The sequence below is a fragment of the Rattus norvegicus genome, chromosome 17, assembly GCF_036323735.1.
Source record: "Rattus norvegicus strain BN/NHsdMcwi chromosome 17, GRCr8, whole genome shotgun sequence".
NCBI lineage: Eukaryota > Metazoa > Chordata > Mammalia > Rodentia > Muridae > Rattus > Rattus norvegicus.
The window spans coordinates 50799826-50822051 of record NC_086035.1 but is presented as its reverse complement, the minus strand read 5'-3'; the positions used below and the strand labels follow the sequence as shown (position 1 = coordinate 50822051).

General features: G+C 41.3%; 1 protein-coding gene across 2 annotated transcripts in view; it reads left to right on the top strand.

Annotated features, from left to right (window-relative positions):
• The window catches only part of Vps41 (VPS41 subunit of HOPS complex), a 164398-nt gene that overhangs the window by 101078 nt on the left and 41094 nt on the right, over positions 1-22226 (top strand). For both annotated transcript variants that reach the window (XM_039095720.2, NM_001399318.1), the window contains 6 exons: positions 199-345; positions 2603-2669; positions 13519-13616; positions 17746-17875; positions 19569-19684; positions 21210-21266. In XM_039095720.2, the coding sequence (XP_038951648.1) occupies positions 199-345; positions 2603-2669; positions 13519-13616; positions 17746-17875; positions 19569-19684; positions 21210-21266 (615 nt within the window). The remainder of the gene's footprint in view (positions 1-198; positions 346-2602; positions 2670-13518; positions 13617-17745; positions 17876-19568; positions 19685-21209; positions 21267-22226) is intronic.

The window sequence follows — 22226 nt, the reverse complement described above, 5'->3', positions numbered from 1 at the left end:
GCATTACTTATGACCATCCCCCCCCCCCAATAACAGCCTTTGTCCAGAAAGGAACCTTGCAGTCCTCGTAGGGTTTGTATAAAGAAAGACCATGCCCTCGTATGGCTCCTGGGCATGCCCAGTAAGCAACATTATTGTTGTGAATTGTTATGCTCCCTCTCCAGAATACAAGATGCTTAATACTGTTTTGTTTTGTAGGGTGTGAAGATTTTTGACATCACCTCAAAGCAAAGAATCACCAACGTTCCCCGAGATGATATAAGTCTTCGCCCAGATATGTATCCCTGCAGCCTCTGCTGGAAGGATGCTGTGACACTGATTATCGGCTGGGGAACTTCCATCAAGGTACTTTACTTGGTCTTTATATTAAACCCAAATCATTATAGATTTACTGAGAGTGGTCTAAAGAAACATGTACTCATGAATGTTAGGGAAACCTAATATTTTCATCTGAACACTGTGCAGGTAGGTCACTTTATCTCACAAGTACAGATTTGATGATGTGCTTTTCTGTGATGGGTGAAGTAATTGCCCTTTTCTGTTCTCAGAATGACACTGTATTTGCTGAGCTCTGTTTTAATTTCCCACAATCCCACTGCAGTACTTTAGCTGTTTATGGAATGTGTGGTTGATCTTGGTGGCTTAGTCAAAGGTGTTCATCTTCATATTATCCTTTCTTTGTCTTTAGCTTTGACCATTAAGTTCATTTGGGTTATTGATGGTAGTGAGGTGAGATTAAAACTAAATCATCCTGCATATTTCATAATTAATGGCATAGAGGCCCTGGCTCATTATTTATGATATGATTGACATTGTGAAATATTTTCCTGAGATGACTTAATAGTTTCCTTAGTAAGTATGGGGTCTGGGGAGAGTAGGTCTCTTACAAACTCAGAAGTTCACCAGAAAGAGAAGGCAACTGCAACTGGGGGAAATGAACAGGAGACAAATTCCAAAAGTAATTAAGGAGAAAAACAGCCAATCCCATATTTGTGGATCCTCACATGTCTGCAGCCATGGGCTTTTGCCCCACATTAGGGAAAGCATTATCTGAGTCCTTCACCAGGTTGCTGCTGTGCTAGAGACAAATTTAGGCATGTGCATTAAAGAAGGAATCAGACCAAAAAAAGTACATCTATCCATTGATCTGGCAGCTTTATATATCTAGGAATTTAGCCTAAGTAACATCTTAACATTTTATATTTAAGTATACTGAGCATGATGTTATTGTTTATAATATTCATGGATAGAAATAAAAAAACGAATAAGAAATGAGAGTTGATCAAATAAGTTATACTAGTTTCGAATGATACAGTGTTATAATGATACTAATGATTAATAGGGTAGAGGAATGTTTAAGTGATGTTTAGTTTTATAGTAAGCCTTTACATTAATAACAGTAGCTCTATATTAGAGTTACTGCTAATCTCCTTAGACTGGGATGCTGTTCATTCTTGTTTTTCTATTTGGGTTTGTCTGCATTAGAATGTTCCATAGTGTAGTGATACTTAGGCTGGTGACTCTAAATATCACTGTCTGCAAGTGGAGGAAGAAACTGATCACTGACATGTGGATCAGCACCTGACTTCTAGTTCAATTTCATATGAAGGGCCAAACTTTAAAAGAAAAAAAAAAAGCAACCTTGTTTCTTATTACAAAGTTGAATAGATTGTCTCTGGAAAGTATATGCATTTAGAAAGCGGTAAGAAATATAAATACTTATAGTCTTACCAACCAAAAAAAAAAAATGAACTCATAATGTCTTTTATCTGGTGTTTGTGGGGGAAGTAAGAGTTTTTTTTAGATATATAATTAGTTGCTGGTTTAAAAAATACATATTTGACCTCAATTTATCTGTATAGTTTTAAACAAAGATAGGCTTTTTTGAAAAGTGCTAATTGTAGAAATATTAGACTCTATATAGGCCACACACTTGCTACTTTTTTCCATCTTCCCTCATGGGAAACGCTTACCTGCCAGGCTGTACAGATGTGATCCTAATGTGGAGTATGTAGACAGCAGACTGTGGCACAGCCCTAGTATGTGTGTTCTACCAAAGCACCTCCTGCATATGTCTCCAGTCCTAAGTAGAGCTTCAGAGAAAGGGCCATTAGAGACAGCAGATTTACATGAATGCTCTTTTTGTTAGAAAGTGTAACTTCACATCGTACCAGTGTTGGGGAATCTAAATAATGGTTATCATACATTATTCAAACTGATTATTTAATTTGTACTCTAAGTATATGAGTGCGCTGCCTGAATGTACGTCTGGGCATCTTATGCATACAGGGGCATTGTATGCACTCAGTGACCACAAAGGCCAGAGAAGGGCACTGAATCCTTTAGAACTGGACATGTAGAAAGTTGTAAGCCACCACGTGGGTCCTGGGAACTGAAGCAAATCTGCAAGAGCAGCCTGAGCTCAGAACGTTGGAGTCATTTCTCCAACCTCTCAAATCCTTTCTGTCTTTTACATCTTAGAGTGGATTATATGTACTTCCTCTTTGGGTAACATGATTACCTTTAAAAAACGCCTCACTGAGTAATAGAATAGAGAATTTCCTATCATATCTAGAAAATAACCTGTGAATTTCTTTTTCAGATATGCTCAGTGAAGGAACGCCATGCCAGTGAGATGAGGGATCTGCCAAGTCGATACGTTGAAATAGGTATGGCCTCCATGTTTCCTATGGTGGTAAAAGATCATCAAGTCGATACGTTGAGATAGGTATGGCCCTCCCATGTTTCCTATGGTGGTTGTCAGGTGGAAGACAGAGGCCACGTCCCCCACCAGAGCCTGTCTCTTGGTGTTTTGATAAAATGGCTCCAGAAAGCCTTCAAGTTTTGGAAACTCACTGTGGAAAGAACCATTTTCCCCAAACAAATGAATAAAAACATAACTTTCTCATAGTAGCTTTGTAGTCGGTTTTAAAGTAAGATCACCGTGGCTTTTCATCCCGGTTTTGGTATTCACCACCAGAACCTACTTCAGACAGATTTCTGCTGTTTCAATATGTTCATGTATAAAGTGTAAGAAAGAATGTTATAAGGTGGCTATAACCTTCTATAATACATAAGGTAAAGTGTGAGTTCACGCATGCATATACCTAGTACAGTACTGAACCTTGCTCATCTTGACTTGACAACTTCTCACTACTCGTTGTGTCACCATTGCTCTGGCCTCAATTGCCACAATCTTTAATTTGGAGCATTACAGCTGCCTTTTCAGTTTAACCTGCTCCACTCCAACTCCAATCTAGTCTCTTCATCCCAGTAAAAGTGCCCATCCCTGTCTCTCCACAGCAGCTCCTTCGTGGTCTGAGTGCTGCAATCAACATCTTGTCCGCACAGGCCCAGGTTCTTCTTTAGCTGGTCTTAGCTACTTCATGGTTTCCTCTTTCCCACCCCTTTTGCCCCTGGCTTTACCCCTATCACTAGATAGGAAAGAAAGGAGAGAGGAGAGAGAGAGATCATTGAATCTGATTTCTTTCTTCTTTGATCGAAACTACTAATGAATTCCAACCAACTTGCCTGAAAATCCACCAACCATCCAGCCTGCCTTTTGGGCTTAGCCCTAGTGTTTATGTAGGCCCCACATTTATGTTCCCTCTGGACAGTTTCTAGAACTTTCAGTGTCACACAATCGCAGAGACTATTGGCAGCTAGCAAAAGCATGCCTCTGATGTAGCAGATCATAGTCGGCTGATTTTAATCTCATACTTGGGATTAAAAGAAAAACATATTCTTGTAATATTGCTGTGCATGTTTTTTTAAACAGTCCAGCATTCCATAATTCTCACTACATTTCTTTCCCATCTATATAGAATATTCTTCTTTTCTCTTCAGTTGCTTTCCTGAGAAAATCCACTTGTTTTGCCTGACCAGTCCAAGCCCCCCCATTCAGGTATAAAGTCATCTGCCCCTAGCTATACAGCTGCAGCAGTTCTTGGGTTCTTGATTATTTTATAAACTTCTGTGTCACTTAACCAATGCAAGCATACAATGGACTATTTTTTATTTACTTTGTATCTTGAAGACCTGGAACGTTATAGAAGACACTACATAATACTGTTATTGAGTGGTCAGTGCCTCTGGGAAACACCTAGTATGCTTCCTGTGCTGAGTATAATATACCATTACATTGATGAGAAAAATATATTAAAGTCAGATATAACATTCGCGTGTGCCTTTGGGTAGAGGATGTAGTAGAAGTGTGGTACTGCTCTGTTTTTCCATGGTGCTGCAAACATTGCTGTATGTTATCTACTGGCCTCGTGTGGTGAGAGAATTTCAATCTGGGTTGTTATGCACTTGAAGTTGGAACTGTGGTACGTAGAGTTTTAACCTCCAGAAAGGGTCAGTAGTTGGGATTTCCTGAGGATGAGCAGAGCGTGTTGGGAGTGTAGGACTGAGTAAAGCCAAGGAACAAGAACAGACTTGTGGCTACACAAAGGGTGTTTGCTTGAGTCTCTCATTTCCATCCCACTTCTCCTTTGCCTATCAGGGAAGCCTCTGAACAGCTTGATGCATAGCATCCTAAGAGATGTTATTGAATAATTAAGATGCAAAACAAAAAGCTCTGATAATTTTTAGGGATATGAAAATTCTCAGGGAGATATAGGAATGTGGCTTTGTCATTTGTGTGACTACGTTACTAATAGAAGTCAGATGCTTCTAAGTTAGAATCACAAAGGTAAGCAAAAGTGTTTTTCTCCAGTGTTCATATAAATGAAAAATGGTAATGATTAAAAACAAATAGGGCCTCTGGACAGTTTCTGTCCCATGAAGAGGTTCTTGGTGCAGAGAGCTTTGGAATGGCCTTGTTCTAACAACTTAAATTGCTGAAAGTAGACGTGCTCTGTGCCTCCACAGCTTACTTTAACCTTACGTGGGTCTCCGGTATTCTCCAAAGATTCCCGAGCATCAGGTTTTTGTGGAAGAGTAGTTGGAAAGAGGATGTTTCCTTGATCAGTGAAGTTGGTGTTGTAGTCATTTTTTGATGACTTCTGCCAGCAACATTTGACTTACATGCATGAGATCAATGCCTGACTTCCGGGACTTCAAATGGAAGTTAAACAAAACAGTTGAGGTAGCAAACTACCAAGAGCTCCACAGAGTGTAAGAGAACCTGGGGTAAAGAGGAGGAGGTGAAAAGTCGTATTGTGTTCCCTTTCCTAACAGCATCATTATCTCCAGCTACCTGGTGATGCACTGTGATCTGGAAACTTAGCAAGTCATCCTGTGTTCAGCCTCTTGATTGATTTGGAACACAGTGACCTGGAAATTGAAGGTCTGTTTACAAGGTTTGGAAGAGCTGTGGGATAAATCTTTCTTAGATCCAAGTGCCTTTTTTCATATGCCTCTTGTCATTTTGACCTACACATGAGAGCAATGAGGTAGTTTCTTTTTGCACACAGATGACTTAGTTTTTCCTCTTGATAAAATTATCAGTAAAGACCATGGCAGGTGGGAGTTTCTTTCCAGGTGTTTCTGTTTGAGGATCTGGTTTGAATAGTCTTCTGTTCAACTTCCTGTTTATATTCTGTTTACTTTCCTAGTTTGCATTGGGTTTTCCCTAATACTTAATTATGATAACAATTTAATTTTATGTATGAGTACACTGTAGCTGTCTTCAGACACAGCAGAAGAGGGTATCGGATCTCATTAAAGATGATTGGGAGCGGGGCTGGAGAGATGGCTCAGCGGTTAAGAGCACTGACTGCTCTTCCAGAGGTCCTGAGTTCAATTCCCAGCAACCACATGGTGTCTCACAACCATCTGTAATGGGATCTGATGCCCTCTTCTGGTGAGTCTGAAGACAGCTACAATGTACTCAAATACATAAAAGATGATTGGGAGCCACCATGTGGTTGTTGGGAATTGAACTTACGACTGGGAAGAGCATCCATTTCTCTTAACTGCTGAGCCATCTCCCATTCATACACCATATGAAGCCCAAGAAGAAGGAAAACCAAAATGTGGATGCTTCATTCCTCCTTAGAAGGGAGAACAAAATACTCACAGGAGGAAATACAGGGACAAAGAGTGGAGCAGGGACTGAAGAAAAGGTCATCCAGAGACTGCCCCACCTAGGAATCCTTCCCATATGCAGCCACCAAACCCAGTCACTATTGCTGATGCCAAGAAGTGCTTGCTGACAGGAGCCAGATATGTGTGTCTCCTGAGAGGCTCTGCCAGAGCCCTGTTGATACAGATGAGGATGCTTGCAGCTAACCATTGGACTGAACCCCAGTGGAGGAGTTAGAGAAGAGACTAAAGGAGCTGAAGGGGTTTGCAATCCCATAGGAAGAACAACAATATCAACCAACCAAACCCCACCAGAGCTCCCAGGGACTAAATCACCAACCAATGAGTACACATGGAGGGACCGATGACTCCAGCCACACATGTGGCAGAGGATGGCACTGTCCAGCATCAATGGGAGGAAAAGCCCTGATCCTGTGAAGGCTCATTTCCCCGATGTAGGGTAATGCCAGGGCTTTTTGGCAGGAGTGGAAGTATCCTCATAGAAGCAGGGGGAGGGGGAGGCAGTCTGGGAGAGGGGGGATAGAGGCTAATGTTTAAAATGTAAATACATAAAATATCCAAGAAAAATAAAATTATAAAAAAGAAAAAAATAGAAGAAAAGAATGTATGAAAAAGCACCATGCAGTGAATGCCAACACTTCCTAGAGGCTGTTTTGTTAAACTGCGTTTGCTCTGGGGGAATCCGTCTTTATTCAGTCTTCCTCTTGGTAAGACTTGTATACAGTACTGTGAATGTGGATATTTGGTTGGGTTTGGTTTTGGTTTTGGTTTTGGTTTGGTTTTAGCTTTTTGAGACAGGGTTGTTTCTCTGTGTAATCCTGGCTATCCTGAATTCTCTCTGCAAACCAGCTAGTCTTGAACTCAGAGTTCCACCTGCCTTTGCCTTCTAGGTGCTGGAATTTAAAGCATGTGTCATCTGGTAGATATTTGTTATTAATAGTGTTATAGGAAATCTGATGAGTCTAGGAAGGTATCCAAGTTGGCAAGATATTTGCTATGTAAGCAGAAAGACCTGAGCTTACATCACCAGAACCTGTATAGAGGTGGGAGTGGGTGGGTGGGTAAGGGGTTGGGGTGAGGTAACAGGTTTCTGGAGGGGAAAATGGGAAATGCGCTAACATTTAAAATGTAAATAAAAAATGTAATTAAAAATAAAAAAAAAATGTGGACTTGGCCATGTCATGCCATAGTGGTACCAGGAGTGGAAACAAGGGGCTGTGTGAGGTTTGCTGGCCCAACTCTGGATTTACTGAGGGAATCCATCTCAGGAGTGTGAGGTAGAATGGAAAAAGTGGTGGGGCAGGACACCCTAATCTGGTCTATGCGCACACACACACACACACAGCCAGTAGGCATAATACTAAATATATTACAAACAGAATATCATTCAATATGTACAGTATTCCAAAGATAGGTAGTAATATTCCAATTCTGTAAATAAAGAAATGTATCAGAGGAGCTAATGTAACCTATGCAAGATTGCCCTGTTCCTTAGCAAAAGCACCCTACCTCAGGCGTTCCTATTGCAAAGCCGTTTCTGTAGCCAGATGTGGCTCAAACCTGCAATTCCAAACAACAGGAATCTGAGCAGGAGGGTTGACACAGTTTGAGGGTTCCCCTGTGTTATATAATAAACTCAGGGCCAGCCTGGCTACATAGTAAGGCACTGTCTCAGAAACATATAGCAAAGAACAGAAGGGCCTGCATCTCAGGTGGGCAGGTGTTGCTCCAGCATTGCCTCCTCAGCCTTCTCCAGCCCCTTCACTTCAGAGATCCACTGGGTAGAAAGTTCCCAGAATCCACAGGCCCCTGCCCTTGTCAGAAGTGATGCCTCCATGTAGTACTGATGCTATGTGCCTCCATGTAGTAGTGATGCTATGTGCCTCCATGTAGTACTGATGCTATGTGCCTCCATGTAGTACTGATGCTATGTGCCTCCATGTAGTAGTGATGCTATGTGCCTCCATGTAGTAGTGATGCCATGTGCCTCCATGTAGTAGTGATGCTATGTACCTCCATGTAGTAGTGATGCTATGTGCCTCCATGTAGTACTGATGCTATGTGCCTCCATGTAGTACTGATGCTATGTGCCTCCATGTAGTACTGATGCTATGTGCCTCCATGTAGTACTGATGCTATGTGCCTCCATGTAGTACTGATGCTATGTGCCTCCATGTAGTACTGATGCTATGTGCCTCCATGTAGTACTGATGCTATGTGCCTCCATGTAGTACTGATGCTATGTGCCTCCATGTAGTACTGATGCTATGTGCCTCCATGCCAGACAACTAGAGGTGATGGAGGTACCTGAAGGTTTTGAAATTTTGTTTTAAAGAAATGCCTCATTTAGAGAAGTGAAATTATTGTTTCCTTATTTGTTATTAGATGAGCAACCTGCAGTTTTGCATGCTCCGTGTTAGGGAGTGAATTTCTGCAGCACACTTACCATGGCTAGTTGCAAAGTTATTTCTAAGGACTGAGAGCTAGGAATGACGGTGACTCTGTCCTCCTTTCAGATATTAGAGAGCTCCTTTTGTTTAGCTGATGACTGAGGTGATTTTATACTTAGAACAAAAATAAACATTTGGTTTAGACATTTTTACTTATTATGCCTTGACCATTTCTTTTTCCTTCATCTAACCTTGATAGTGTTACTAATGAAATACCTTTATTATTGACTTCTTGGCTTCAAGTTTAACACATTACAGATTAATGTACCAGATACAATTAGAGAATCTGGGTCTAAGTTGAAACCCAGGTTACCTTAAATGGTCTCTGAGTCGTGTGAACTCTTGGCCCAGTGTGGTTGGATGTGTCTCTTATTTTGTCTAGTAGCTGATCTCTTCAGCTTTAATTCCATGGATCAGCTCTATGATCGACTAGTACCAAGTGTCACATCACGTTTTACTTCGCTGAGTCTGCTTTCGAATGGTTCGTGACACTATTAAAATGTTGATTCCACAGGTGTTTCATTGACCTCTGGCGTACAAGCAAGTGTGCAGACTTACTGAAAGCACTCTGGGCACATTTGCTCCCGCCTTTACCTGCTGGTTAAGGGCGGGAATCCTTTGCTACAAGACTGACACAAAGGAACTAGAGTGGGATATGACAGTAGCAGAAGTTCTTCCTGACAGATTGGCATTTGGGGAGAGTCAGCGAGATTGGAAGGGACCAGAAAAGATGGTGTAAGTTGTGTGTTCTGCCCTCTTTGCCCTTAGAGTAGCAAAGAAAATTCTAGAAAAGGGTGGGACTTTCTAATCACAAAGATCTCAAGTCTTAAACTGTGGTTCTTCGTGGCACAGTAGACATGTAGCCTGCACTGCTCTGAATTCGCGATTATATTATCCAGTGTGCCATCTATCTGGAAAAAGCTAAGGCATCGAATTCTGACATCTGCTGCTCTCCTTCTGAAGAGACTACAGTCCAGTTGCTGACCTTCTGTGAGCTCCGTACACCGATTCTTACAGCATATCTACACTGATTTCTGGGTACACTGGACGGTAGAAGCCTTTGCTACTGCGGCAGGATGAGGCCATGCCACAGCTGGTGTTCTTCAGCAAAATACTGTGTGTGTAAACAGCACACTCCTCGGGGCCCCAGAACCGATTCTTCACTTTTTCAGTGCCTTTGATCTCAAGTTCAAGTTCTGTCTTCCGTGACACTAGAGTCCTGTCAAGCCTTCCTTTCCAAGCCATGAGCTGTGTAACTCAACAATTTGTTTTGGTTTCTTTGTGACTTTTCCTTCCCTGATAATCTACTTAAATGTGAGCTTTTGTCTAATTAGGTTTGTAAACCACATGTTTCAAACCAGCTTTTGTGCAAAAAAAGACAAGACTTATTAAAATTACTAAAATCATTGTTCTGTGGTATAGAATGGAATATAAGGAAAGAAAGTCTTTATTGGCCACTGCTATTTAGTTACTAGAAGATATTTTAAAAATTTAGTCCATAACCATGATATTTTATGTATGTTTCTTAGAATAAATACAATTCAGGATTTTTCCTTTACATAAGTAGAAATAATATTTTTCCTTGTACATACATGCATTTTGATGCCATGTCTCTAGCCATCCTTTATCTTAACATTAATATGAAAAATAAATAGCATTTTTTGGATGTACAAGCACTCTTGTTTTATTGCCTTAGTGGAGAGAATAATGGAAAAGCAAGGTTCTGCAGCGTTTTAGCTCTAGACACCTCCACACACTAGCATCTCAGAGCAGGAAGTGAGGTTTCTCTCTCTCTCTCTCTCTCTCTCTCTCTCTCTCTCTCTCTCTCTCTGTGTGTGTGTGTGTGTGTGTGTGTGTGTGTGTGTGTGTGTGTGTGTGTGTGTGTGTTCTTTTGTGGATATTAATGGAGAGGAGTCATTGGATGGCAGAGTAGCCACAGCTAAGGTAACAGCAGTTAGAACTCTGTTGTGAGTCACACCAAATGTTGCTATCACTGGGTTTTGTTTCTCTAAGAAGTGTGTGTGGTGTAAGGGAGTGAGTCAACACACAGAGTGTTTTAGTTTTGTCTAGATGTTGACAACTCTTAGATTTCTAATATCGTGACTGGTAGTTTTGTTTGCGTACCTCTTGTTACTCTAAGCGATCATTAATCCACAGTTGGTAGTGTGCTAGCTTAGTGTCTAAGTGCTACGTGCAGGTGGACTGAAGTTTTCTCTTGCTTTATTGAGAACATATTAATGTTTCTATCCAGGATCTCAGAGATCATGAGATCTCTGTGTTATTTGTGTAAGCATTGTAGATAAAGCAAATCGGGATGTAAAGTGAAGATTTGCATAGTACACTGTCCTAATTTCTCTGTTCTGGGCCTTATAGCTAGTGTTTGAAATACCAGGCTTTGACATGAAATCAGTTACCTTTAGGAGCCATTGTCTCACATTATCTGCCAGGTAGTGGGCAGGCCATGTGATCTCCAGAGGGCACAGACCTCAAGCTCAGTGTCCAGCACGCTTTTGTGATTATTGCTGTTTTCCCTGGGTGTGTTTAGCACACCAGCACAAACAGGCCTCCTCTTGGCTCTCGTAAGAAGGGTTTCCATGGCATTTCTGAATTATTGTTCTTTCCCATGACCTATTGGCAGTGAAAGTGCATAATAACACTTCAGTGACAAACTGAACAGAAGTCAGCTCCATTTATACCAGAGTAGCTGGAACAGTGGCCACCAAATTCTATTGTTAATTTGCTTATTCTAGATAGGTGAGGATACTACCTTCTCTGTAAATGATACCAGTGTGGACCCGTGCAGATCATTCTCTCTTGTATCTCACACTACACCCTGCACTGAAGCATCTCTAGAAACAGCTACGCTATCTACACTGGACACTCTCTTCTCCACACTGTGGCTGAGGTGGAAATGGTTCTTAAATAAGCTTATTTTGACCATTTCCCATGCTACCTCTTTATCAAAACTGTTTCTATGTGCTTCGATAGAACATCCTCAGCCAAGCTAAAGAAGTGAAAGAATGTTGGTTGACCACCACCCCCTGATGTTCAGGACACAAAGCCCACCCATGTCATCCAGTCCAGGAGAGTGTAGAACTACTCTCACTTTAGCTGGGATCATGGCACTCCTTTAACTGCAGTGTTTAGGAGGTAGAATCAGGAAGACCAGAACTCAAAGTCATCATCAGCAATGTAGCAAATTCAAATCCAACCTAGGCGAGAAAAGACTGTCCTGAAAACACTTACCTCTTTTAAAGTTTCTATTCATCGTTTTTGGTCATCTGTTCTAGTATAGAAGTTAAATTATGAAGATGTCTATGAGATAAGCAAGGACTAGAGAACCAAGCAACCTGATGAACAAGGCAAGAGCAAAGAGGAAGGACATTCTCGCCCTCCTTCCATTTGCATTTCAGGTTTTACCTCTTACGTTTCGAAACTTCTTGTCAGATGAGAAAGTTTTACACATAGAATCTAAAGTCCAGTTCAGTGGAAGTTATGGCCCAGTCTTGCAGGCTACACAAGCATTCACTATCACTTTTAGCATGGCACACTGAGTTCTCCTGACTTAGGAAAGAATATATTCATCACAGATGATGGCCAGATGTGCAGCAGATACTCAGGTCATCAGAGGTTGGCTGAATTACAAAGCTTTGGGATGATGGGCTAAGTTCAGCGGAGAGTGCACTCACAAGTCAATCCCTTCTCAAAACTGAGTCTTCACATGGCTGCTGATTTCCACTTTACATCATGCAGTTATCAGAAGCAGGCCACAGGAATATTTGTCTTCCCCCATGAAATAAGTGCACACATCTTCCCCCAACTCCAGGACTGGAGATTAGACATGGTCTCTCATCCATGTAAAACAAGCAGTCTGCCTCTGAACTGTGTCCATAGCCCACTTTTTATGTTTGGCCTTGAAATAAGGTCTCACTAAGTTATCTCGGTTGGCATTGAATTCATGCTGTACCATAATAGTCTTGGAACTGGTGATCCTCTTTCCTTAGCCTGTGGAGAGTCGGGAAGCCACTACACAGCCAAACCTGACAGCGCTCCATGTGTATGTGGTGGTTGCATTTGACTGTGTGAGAGCACTTTTCTGTGTTGGAACCAGAGGAGCCAAAAGAGGGAGCAGGGTATCTTCCTCAAGAACTACCTTATTGCCTTGAGCCAGGGTCTCTTCTGAATCAGATTGCCATTTCAGTTAAGCTGACTGGCCAGCGAGCTTCTGGGATCTGCCTGTCCTCCCCGGCCCCAGTCCCTGGAATGTGGGACACACGTGTCCATGCCTGGCTTTGATGTAGGTGATGGGGATTTCAGCTCAGGTTCTCATGCTTGCAGAGATTCTTACACATGGAACCATCTCCTTAGTGTGTGTATTTCTTAACTTAAAATAACAATATCTCTTCTTAAGTTCTAAGTACACTATTTTGAAAAGCATATTATTTTTCTCTGTATATAAGTAAGTATGCAAAGATGTTTAAATAAAATGTCTAAAGCCAAAACCAGAGTAATGTTTTATAATGACAAAAACATAACTTGTACTGTTTGCACCACTGCACCTCATGTGTAAGAAAGAAGATAATTTTATTTTTATTTTATTATCAAAGACAGTCGGTGTTAGCTTTTATTGCTTCACAAAGTCTTCATGTGATGCGGTGACACTCTTATTAAAGTTACCTGGCACAGTGGAGCACCCGTGACTTGCCACTTAGGGGTTTTGTTTGTCTGTGATGTCAGCTTTGAAGTCTGTTTCTGGGTGTCTTTCCTGACGCAGGTTGTTGTAAAGCACTTTCAGTGCTGTGGGGGAAAGTACTTTAGCATGAGACAGATTACAGCGCAGATGTAGTATAGTATCATAATCAGCACACACAATATGTAATAATCCCATCAGGGAGTGAGCACTATTTCCATTTCTAGCATTTTTAAATGCGTCATAGCACTCAGAGTCGCTGTGTCTTTGCCATCATGTGCACCTCTATGCTCCATTTAATAGTGAATCCTTTCTGCCTTTTGTTTGCAGTGTCTCAATTTGAAACTGAATTCTACATTAGTGGACTTGCACCTCTCTGTGATCAGCTTGTTGTACTTTCCTACGTAAAGGAGGTTTCGGAAAAAACGGTAATTATCTTCTCTGCAGGTACAGAGGGATATGGAAGAGTTGGCTTTTAGCATCACACCCAGGTCAGCCTGCCTGTCAGGGGAGATTGCTATAATCCAAGCAGAACTTTCCGCCCTAGGAAGAAAGTGTAGCGGAAATTACCCTGCAGACCAGCATATGTACCTTCCCAAGTCCCACTCCCTGCCTGCCTTTGTTCCCTTTGCTGCACAAAAAAGACAGAGCTTTCTTCTTTCTGCATCTTCTTTGTTTTGTATTTGTTCGTTTTCTTCAGTCACTTGATGTTTTAGTTGAAAGGAATAAAGGATTCCTCAGGCCTAAAGGCTAGGAAACTAGGCTGCTACCACATTAGCAGACCGGATAGACAGGAAGCTGATTGCTGCAGCAACGGGGGTCCCAGTGCTCAGAGGGAGCTCCCGAAAGGTCAGCTCCTTCTTTCTTGGAGTCCAGGCATGTTTGTCTACCTCTCAGAGGCCAGAGGATCCCAGGTAGCTAGATGGTTCCAGGTCCTGCTTTGAAAAGGGCTGCTGTTCCTTCAGTTCTCCATGCAGGTGATAGACACTGTGATGTGTTGCTAGCAGAAAGCAACAGACAAAACCAAAGTTTGTTTTGATGACATTGAAATGAAGCTCTCATTTGGGATTTAGCAACACCCAGGCTCCCTTGAAAGCACAGAGCAGAGCCATTCCCAGTTTGCCTTAGAGTTCAGGGCCCTGCTGGAACTGGAGAGAGGAAGCCTCAAGGCCTGAGCAGGAAGAGCTTGTCGTAAAGGATTTCCCTTTGGGTGCTGTATAGAGAAGAAATTGCAATTGATTCTCCAGCCCTTTACAGTAAGCAGGCAGGTGAAGCGTACATTCTCTGTCTCTTTCTCCTTTTTCTTCTCATCTTCTGTTCCTCCTTTACCTCCTCAAATGGCAAGGAATAAAATGGGGGAGAAAAGCCCAGGGAGCCCTTGTCAAGAAGTGGTGGCTGCACTTGAGCCCTTCTCTGTGAGAACACTTGCATTAGGAAGCCATCACTATAGTAACTGAAGCTCTGGGTGCCCATGTTGCTAGGCAATGAAACACTGTAGACTTAAGTGAACCCTCAAACCTCCTAAAATCAATAGGGTTGGCTTCTAGCCCTATTGCAGGACATCAGTTTATTATTATTTTATTTATTTTTTGAAAATACAGAAAGGCAGAGGCTCCTGGGGGAGTTAAGAGCATTGCTTTCTGATGAGGACTGTGGGGCAGATTGAGGATGTGATTGAACGAAACAAGGGAAGAAGCAATAAAATCAGAAAGGGGAAAGCCTAATAAACAACTGATCAGACAGTAAAAAGAAAAAGGAAAAGGGAAGCCTGGGAAACGTGTTAATAAAGGGGATAAGAAAGGAGAAAACCCAAGGAAGGACATATTCATAGGCCAGACTCCACAAGGATGGCTTTTCAGAGGAAGAAGAGTGAACCTTGAAAGTGACGTAGCTGTGACATATGGAGATTCACTTTATATAACATCAGTAAGTGGTTTCAGTTCTTCAGTACAGAGTAACAATAAAGTTAGGGCAGATGGACGACAGTCACTTTTGGGCACACCATTACCAATTTCTGTTTTCTTATTGAAAATCTGTGACTATTAGACGTCCGTTGGCTGCTTCTATTGGCTTTTCATTAATAGCCCCAAGTGTTCCTGTGTGATGCCTTTTGTGCACACACCTACCTCCACTCGGGAGTCACTGGTCCTTTCAGTGCCTCTGTTCTTCTGTACCTTATTCTACTCACTTCACGTGTGCATGCGCGCGTGTGTGTGTGTGTGTGTGTGTGTGTGTGTGTGTGTGTGTGTGTGCCTGCATGCATGTGTGCATGTATGTGTGTGCATGCATGTGTGCGTGCGTGCATGCGTGTGTGCGTGTGTGTGTGCCTGTGCCTGCATGCATGTGTGCATGTATGTGTGTGCATGCATGTGTGCGTGCGTGCGTGCATGCGTGCGTGTGTGTGTGGTTTTCCTTGTGAAACTGTTTAGAAGCTGCATGCCATTCTATCCAGTTAAAGTACCCTAATTTGTTAAGTTGTTCCCCAATCCTCTGCTTTTCTTCCTTCATTCATAAGGTACATGTTTTAAGAATTGAATTTTCCCTGTGTCCTAGGTGATTGAACTAAATCGCTGTTGTTGAGAAGCTCATAGATAAGAACAGGGACCACCCAACTGGGAGCAAGGGCTGCACGGAGACACAGGTCATCTTAGTTACATCCTTCACTCATAGGAAAGGAATTTTCTCCATTCCTAATCCCAGTGCTAATGGTCAAACTGCAGGATCCCCCACATACTCAGAAGGTGCCCTGTCACTGAGCTACACTCTCAGCCCTCAAAGCGTCACGTATGATTTAGTGAATTTCAGCTGTTTTTCATTTTGTCATGATTTTGATTTTATCATTTTCATTGCAGCCAGTTTTTAAAATTTTTCCTATCTTTTCCCTCCATTTTTTTTGTTAAAAATTGATATTTTTCCTCACATTTTTTCAAAGCTCTGGTAAATTATGGTATTTATAGTTGCACGTCAGCAGGTGTGGCCCCACTGTGAGGTACAAGGCTGGTATAATGGCTTCTTGCCTAACAAGAGTTCGTAGAGAAATCTACACTCTACTGTTTTAAGGAAGAGACAGAGCGTTGGAGTTTGTTTCTCTCCTTCCCACTCCCTGGCAGATCTACGCGTCTGTGCTGTTGGTACTTTGCAGGTTGATGGCAGGTGGGGTTCAGGCCTGTCAGGCCCATATCCCCAAACACAAAACCAAGTCAGAACCCACTTATCCAGAGTTAAGTGAACCCTCAAGCCTCCTAAAATCAATAGGGTTGGCTTCTAGCCCTATTGCAGGACATCAGTTTATTATTTTATTTATTTTTTGAAAATACAGAAAGGCAGAGGCTCCTGGGGGAGTTAAGAGCGTTGCTTTCTGATGAGGACTGTGGGGCAGATTGAGGATGTGATTGAACGAAACAGGGGAAGAAGCAATAAAATTGGAAAGGGGAGTTGACCATAGGTTCAGTTTGTCCAAACATCCCAGCCTAAACATTGACTTATTTAACTTTAACCTTAATTGTTTTACCCTCAGTCTGTCTATAAAACTGAGGATAATAATGCTTAATCACTCTCCAGGTTTTGAGAACCAGTGACTAAGTGATCTGTGTCATAGCCTTTGGTCCTCAGACCTGTCAGCTCACCTTTCCTGTCTGTCATGGTCTTCACTTTCAAAAACTGTACTCACTGGCTCTTCATGCTAATTATAGTCAAATCAAATTGGAAACCTAGCTCCCTGTTCACACTAGCCGTATCTCTCGTGTTAAACAGCCCTGCACAGCTAAAGTCTTCTCTATCAGGTGACGTAGAAGCAAGCACAGTTCCACCGTCTCAACAAGATCTGATTTAGAGATGCATTTTAATCTGTGGCTTTGGGGCATTACCAGTAAGTTTCCTCATCGGCAGTGATCTGAATGGTAAACCATTTATACTGTTTTGCCATTCTCTATATTCATGGAGCTGCAGTGTGGTTGTCTGCTACTGCTAGGCCACACGTTCGCTCTTTCACACTGCTGTGATGAAATCTCGGGTAAAAGCCACTTAGGGAAGGAAGGGTTCACTTTGTCTCACAGTTTGACAGGACAGCTTATCTTGGTAGGGGCCTGCTGATGGCTACCGATCACACCACATCTACCATTTGGAAGCAGAGAGAGAAGGCAGATGTTTGTACCTCATCTTCTCCTTTCAGTCCAGAACCCAGCATAAGGGATGGTGCAGCCCACATCAGTAGTGGGGACCCCTTTGTTCACTTGAACTTTTCTGGGAGCATCATACAGGAACCCAGAAGTATGCTTCCATGGTGATTCTAAAGGCTGTCAAGTGATAAAGATTCTCATCGGCTACCACTGCTTTAGGCTTGGACTCTGTGCCATTCGTAAGTGTTGTAATTCTGTATATTTTCACACAGTAATCACAAAATAAGACAGAATTAGGTGGCTGCTTCTGGCAAGCTTTTAGAACCGAGGTCTTGTTTGTGCCAAAATGATAAATTCAAAACAAGTACAGGCAGCTTGCTCATTTGTATAACCTAAGAAACATAAGTAAAATGACCCTTCTCTATTGTTGTTCCCCTAGGAAAGAGAATACTGTGCAAGACCGAGACTGGACATCATCCAGCCACTTCCAGAGACTTGTGAAGAGATCTCATCTGATGCTTTGACAGTCAGAGGTTTTCAGGAGAATGAATGTAGGGATTACCACCTAGGTGAGGCAGCAGAGATCTGCTTGTGGGCCTTCTTGTGCTTACTCTGTTAAGTTCACCCAAAGGGAAACTTAAATATAGTTATTGACAGGACTTTAGACAATACCTGGGCTGGCCTCTGCCAGTAAGAGCCAGGGCTCTAGATTCAGGAAAAATTGCATCTCTTGTCCAATTGCTCATAGCAAAAGGAATGTTAAAAGCAGGAGTGCTGGAGAGATGGCTCCGCAGTCAGGAGCACTGAATGCTCTTCCAAAGGCCCTGAGTTCAATTCCCAGCAAACTGCATGATGGCTCACAACCATCTGTAATGGGATTAGATGCCCTCTTTTAGAAGGTCTGAAGACAGCAACAGTAACAGTGTAATCATACAATAAATAAATAAATAAATAAATAAATAAATAAATAAATAAATAAATCTTTTTAAAAAAAAAGGATAGGACAGGAACCAAGGTGAGAAAAATGTCTTCTTTTTTTGTTGTGTTTTTCTGTGTTATTCGATCAAACCAGCTAGTCAGCTAGCTCTGTTTGTTGTGCTAGGAATCTAGGCAAACACTGTCTCCTAGCACATCCCATCCCTGTTCTGTTTCAGTTACATTTAACTTGATATCAAACAGCATGACTATGGTTTTCCTCTCAGTCCAAACGTTACATTCCTGGAAGATTTGCAATGGAGGCAAACCTTCTGTTAGAAACTGAATGCCGAGAGATGGGAAGAGTGGCACCCAGCATAGGGACTGCAGAATATTTTCAGAGTGGGTGGGTGAGTGCATTTACTCACTACTCAGGAGCAAAAGAACTATCGCTCCTTGGTCCTGCTTAAGACATCCATTGTCATATCCTTGTAAAATGTACTGAAGAAAAAGAAACACTTTAAGCTCTTTAGAAATATTTCCTGCTTTATAAACAACAGACATCTTATGAAAATATTTTTAGTTTTCATTTAAACAAAAAAGGATGTATGACTCTACATGCATCTGGTCCTTCTTATATGAACCCTCTAATTAGTTAAAAACTGTAAGAGTATCTTTTGGATTTTGCAAAAACAATTATGATACAGAATTGAAAACATATAGTTTGAGTATTTTGCTCAGAGCAAACTCAGTTGTCTGCTTAGAAACCCATTACAGAGGTTCTTTCTATAATCAAATTCTGTAGGAGATGCCCAGCATCAGCTCCATAGACAACATGCTGAAGTGATAGATTATGTCCCCAGGGCTTGGGCATCTGTCATTTATGCATGAGATGGCCTTGACCATGGTGAAGAGGAAGCATTTACTGTTGACTGTGAGATGTAAGAATAGATGTTCTGGAAGAATAGAGAAGTGCTGTGAGTGTCCATGAATAAGGTAGTAGATGAAGTCCAGCATGCGCGAGCACGGTTGGAGTCAGTTTGTTCACCTGCAGTGGACTGTTAGTGCAGGAAACTCAGACTGTTAAGCCTACCTTATTTGTGGTTGTCAGTATAGTCATGTCTTCCAGCTCTTTCTCCTGCTTTCCTTTTTGACTAGTTTTACATTGGCGCATTAAGAACAGTCCATGTTGCCATGCTTGCCCTCCTTGACTTTCCAGCAGAGTCAAGCACGCTTGGCTGCAGAGGTAGATAATTGACTGTTGAGTCTGAAAGTGTAGGCTTAGTCCATCCGCTGTAGCTATTGCCAGTATTTGCTCACCAAGCTGCCCTCTCTCCTCCCTTCAAGAATACTCTGAAGGGGAATCACTCTTCTACGTCGTGAGTCCAAGAGATGTCGTCGTAGCCAAGGAGCGAGACCAGGATGATCATATCGACTGGCTCCTTGAGAAGAAGAAATATGAAGTAGCTTTGATTTTACTTTCTTGAAAGTATTGACTTGTCTGAAAATAGAAATGAAAAAAGATTTTTATAGTAAATCTTTCATAGTGAGTTAGTGTGCCCCAAACCAAAAATATGTTACAATTTCTCTCAGAAATTAGTGACCAAAAAGCATGCAGTTCAGTTGACCAGCTTTCCTGTTGATGGGAGGGGTGGGGAAGAATGTGTGACCCAGAGCAGGGGTAGTCAGAGCTGATGTACAGCTTTTGTGATTATTTCCCTAAAGAAGTGTTTCAGAGTTTTCTCTTTGGATATGTTTGTCAAATTGCTTATTTTGTGTAAGGGAAAGATACTGGATTTATTCTTACTTAGAATGGTTTGAACTAATTTGGGTAGAACAATGCTGTCTGTTTCCTGAGCTCAGACAAATTTAAGCAGACAATGTACCAACATGACTGACTTAAGGATTAAAACAGCATTTTATACAATTGTAATAGCTGCCAAGATACTTTGTTTCTTAGAATGACTCTGGATGTTTCTGTGTCTATCAAGAGAAAAGAGTTGTCACTAGCTTATCTGGAAGAACTGGGGCATTTTTTAAATTAATTTGTAAACTACAGTGTAGTTGTTATAAATTAATACCTGGCATATAATCAAGCTATTACCATGTTTCTTTAGATTAATTCATTTTTTAGAGTTTCTTATATTTATTTAGTTCCTTATTTGTATATTGTGTGTATCTGTGTGAATGTATGTACATGTATGCATGCGTGCTTATACTCGTTTACTTGTACAGAAGCGAGAAGATGGATGGGATGTCCTCTACCGCCGTACACGTACTCTTTTTAGGCAGTCTTTCCCTGAATCCAGTTCTCAAGTTTTCTCTGCTAGTCTAGAAGGCAGCAAGAGTAGCTACCCTTCTATATCACCACCCTCAGAACTGGGCATTTGGAGAGACGACTGGCTTGTTACATGGATGTTGGGATTTGAACTCAGCTCCTCATAATTGCAAAGCAAGCACTCTTAACTTCTGAACTATCTCTCCAGCCCCTAGATTAAATAAAATTTTATAAGATAGTTTGTGTTAAATATTTATGTGAAACTAATACTAGTAAGCTTTCTGAAACAAACATAGACAATTTTCATAAGTATGACTGTTGACATGCAAACATACGTATGTTCTTTTGGTTCTTTTTTTTTTTCCTTCGGAGCTGGGGACCGAACCCAGGGCCTTGCGCTTCCTAGGCAAGCGCTCTACCACTGAGCTAAATCCCCAACCCCCGTATGTTCTTTACATGTATTGAACCATAAATGACAAGTGCCCTTTATCCAGTATTTGTCACACACAGACTTAGAATGACAGGTACCCTTTTTTCCCTTGAACTCTAAGAGATTTCGTTACATGTTGACTTGTATGTGAAATGTGATTCCACGATCTTAATGTGGAATGAATTCAAGTCGAAATGAAAAAAATCTTCCTTTGTCTCCCACTTACTCCTGTTCTCTCTTTTCTCCCATGGCCCTTGTCACGATGCTTATGCAAACATAGGAAGCTTTGATGGCAGCTGAAATTAGCCACAGGAACATTAAAAGACATAAGATTCTGGTAAGCTGAGCTTCATTATTTAACCATAACTGTCCTTACTAACTCATAAGGAAATGGAATGATTTGGAAAGACCAACAGGTTCTTTGTGTCTGTTCATAATTTGTTTTATACTAATTCTTTTACCTGGGAGGGCAGAATATTTCATTTTATCGAGTCAGTCTCTGCTTGTAAACAAGAGACTTGAACACCTGCTAGGATGTAGCTTTAGGAAATTTGGAAACTGCATTTGTGCAATGCTCTTTCAATACTAAGCTCTCTAGTTGACCGTGTGGAAGCCTCTTTAAATCATAGGTAAATTACATTATCACAAAATGTATCAAGACTGGTCTCTTCAAACTAGATTGCTTTGGTATGGCCCTGATATCAAATTCAATTGCTTTTGTTATGGAGACTATTCTAGGAAATCAAATACATTTTTATTACATTTTGGACTCTGGAAAAGTACAATGACTAGAAACCGATTTCTTGGCTAAGTGTGACAGTGAATTTGCAGGCAGAGACCTAACATGAAATTATATCCTCCATATGTGAAGACTCTTGTAGTTACAACATTGAGCCCATTACCCTCGTTTACAAATGAGTACTAGAAACTCAGCCTTCTATGTGTAGTTGGGTTTTTGTACAAATTTCTACTACTTTCTTCATCTTAAAATTCTCTGTAAAGCTGTTTGTATAAACCTTAATTCCTAAAAAAAAGTAAAACAATAAATTAATGAAAGGAAGAAAGAAAATGAAATTGTTTATTTTTAGGCACAGTTGAGAATAGTAGTTTTAGAACTAAAGAGGGCCTTGTAGCCACTAGTGTGGCGTATGAAAGGCACTGAGACTGAAGGGCTTCAGGCTTCTACTTCTGTGGAGCAGTTGAATGAACTAACTACATAGGTAAATTGGAAAATTATTATATAAGTAAAGCTAGACTAGATTCTGAAAGCAAATACCTATTTAAAACTTGGTTCTGT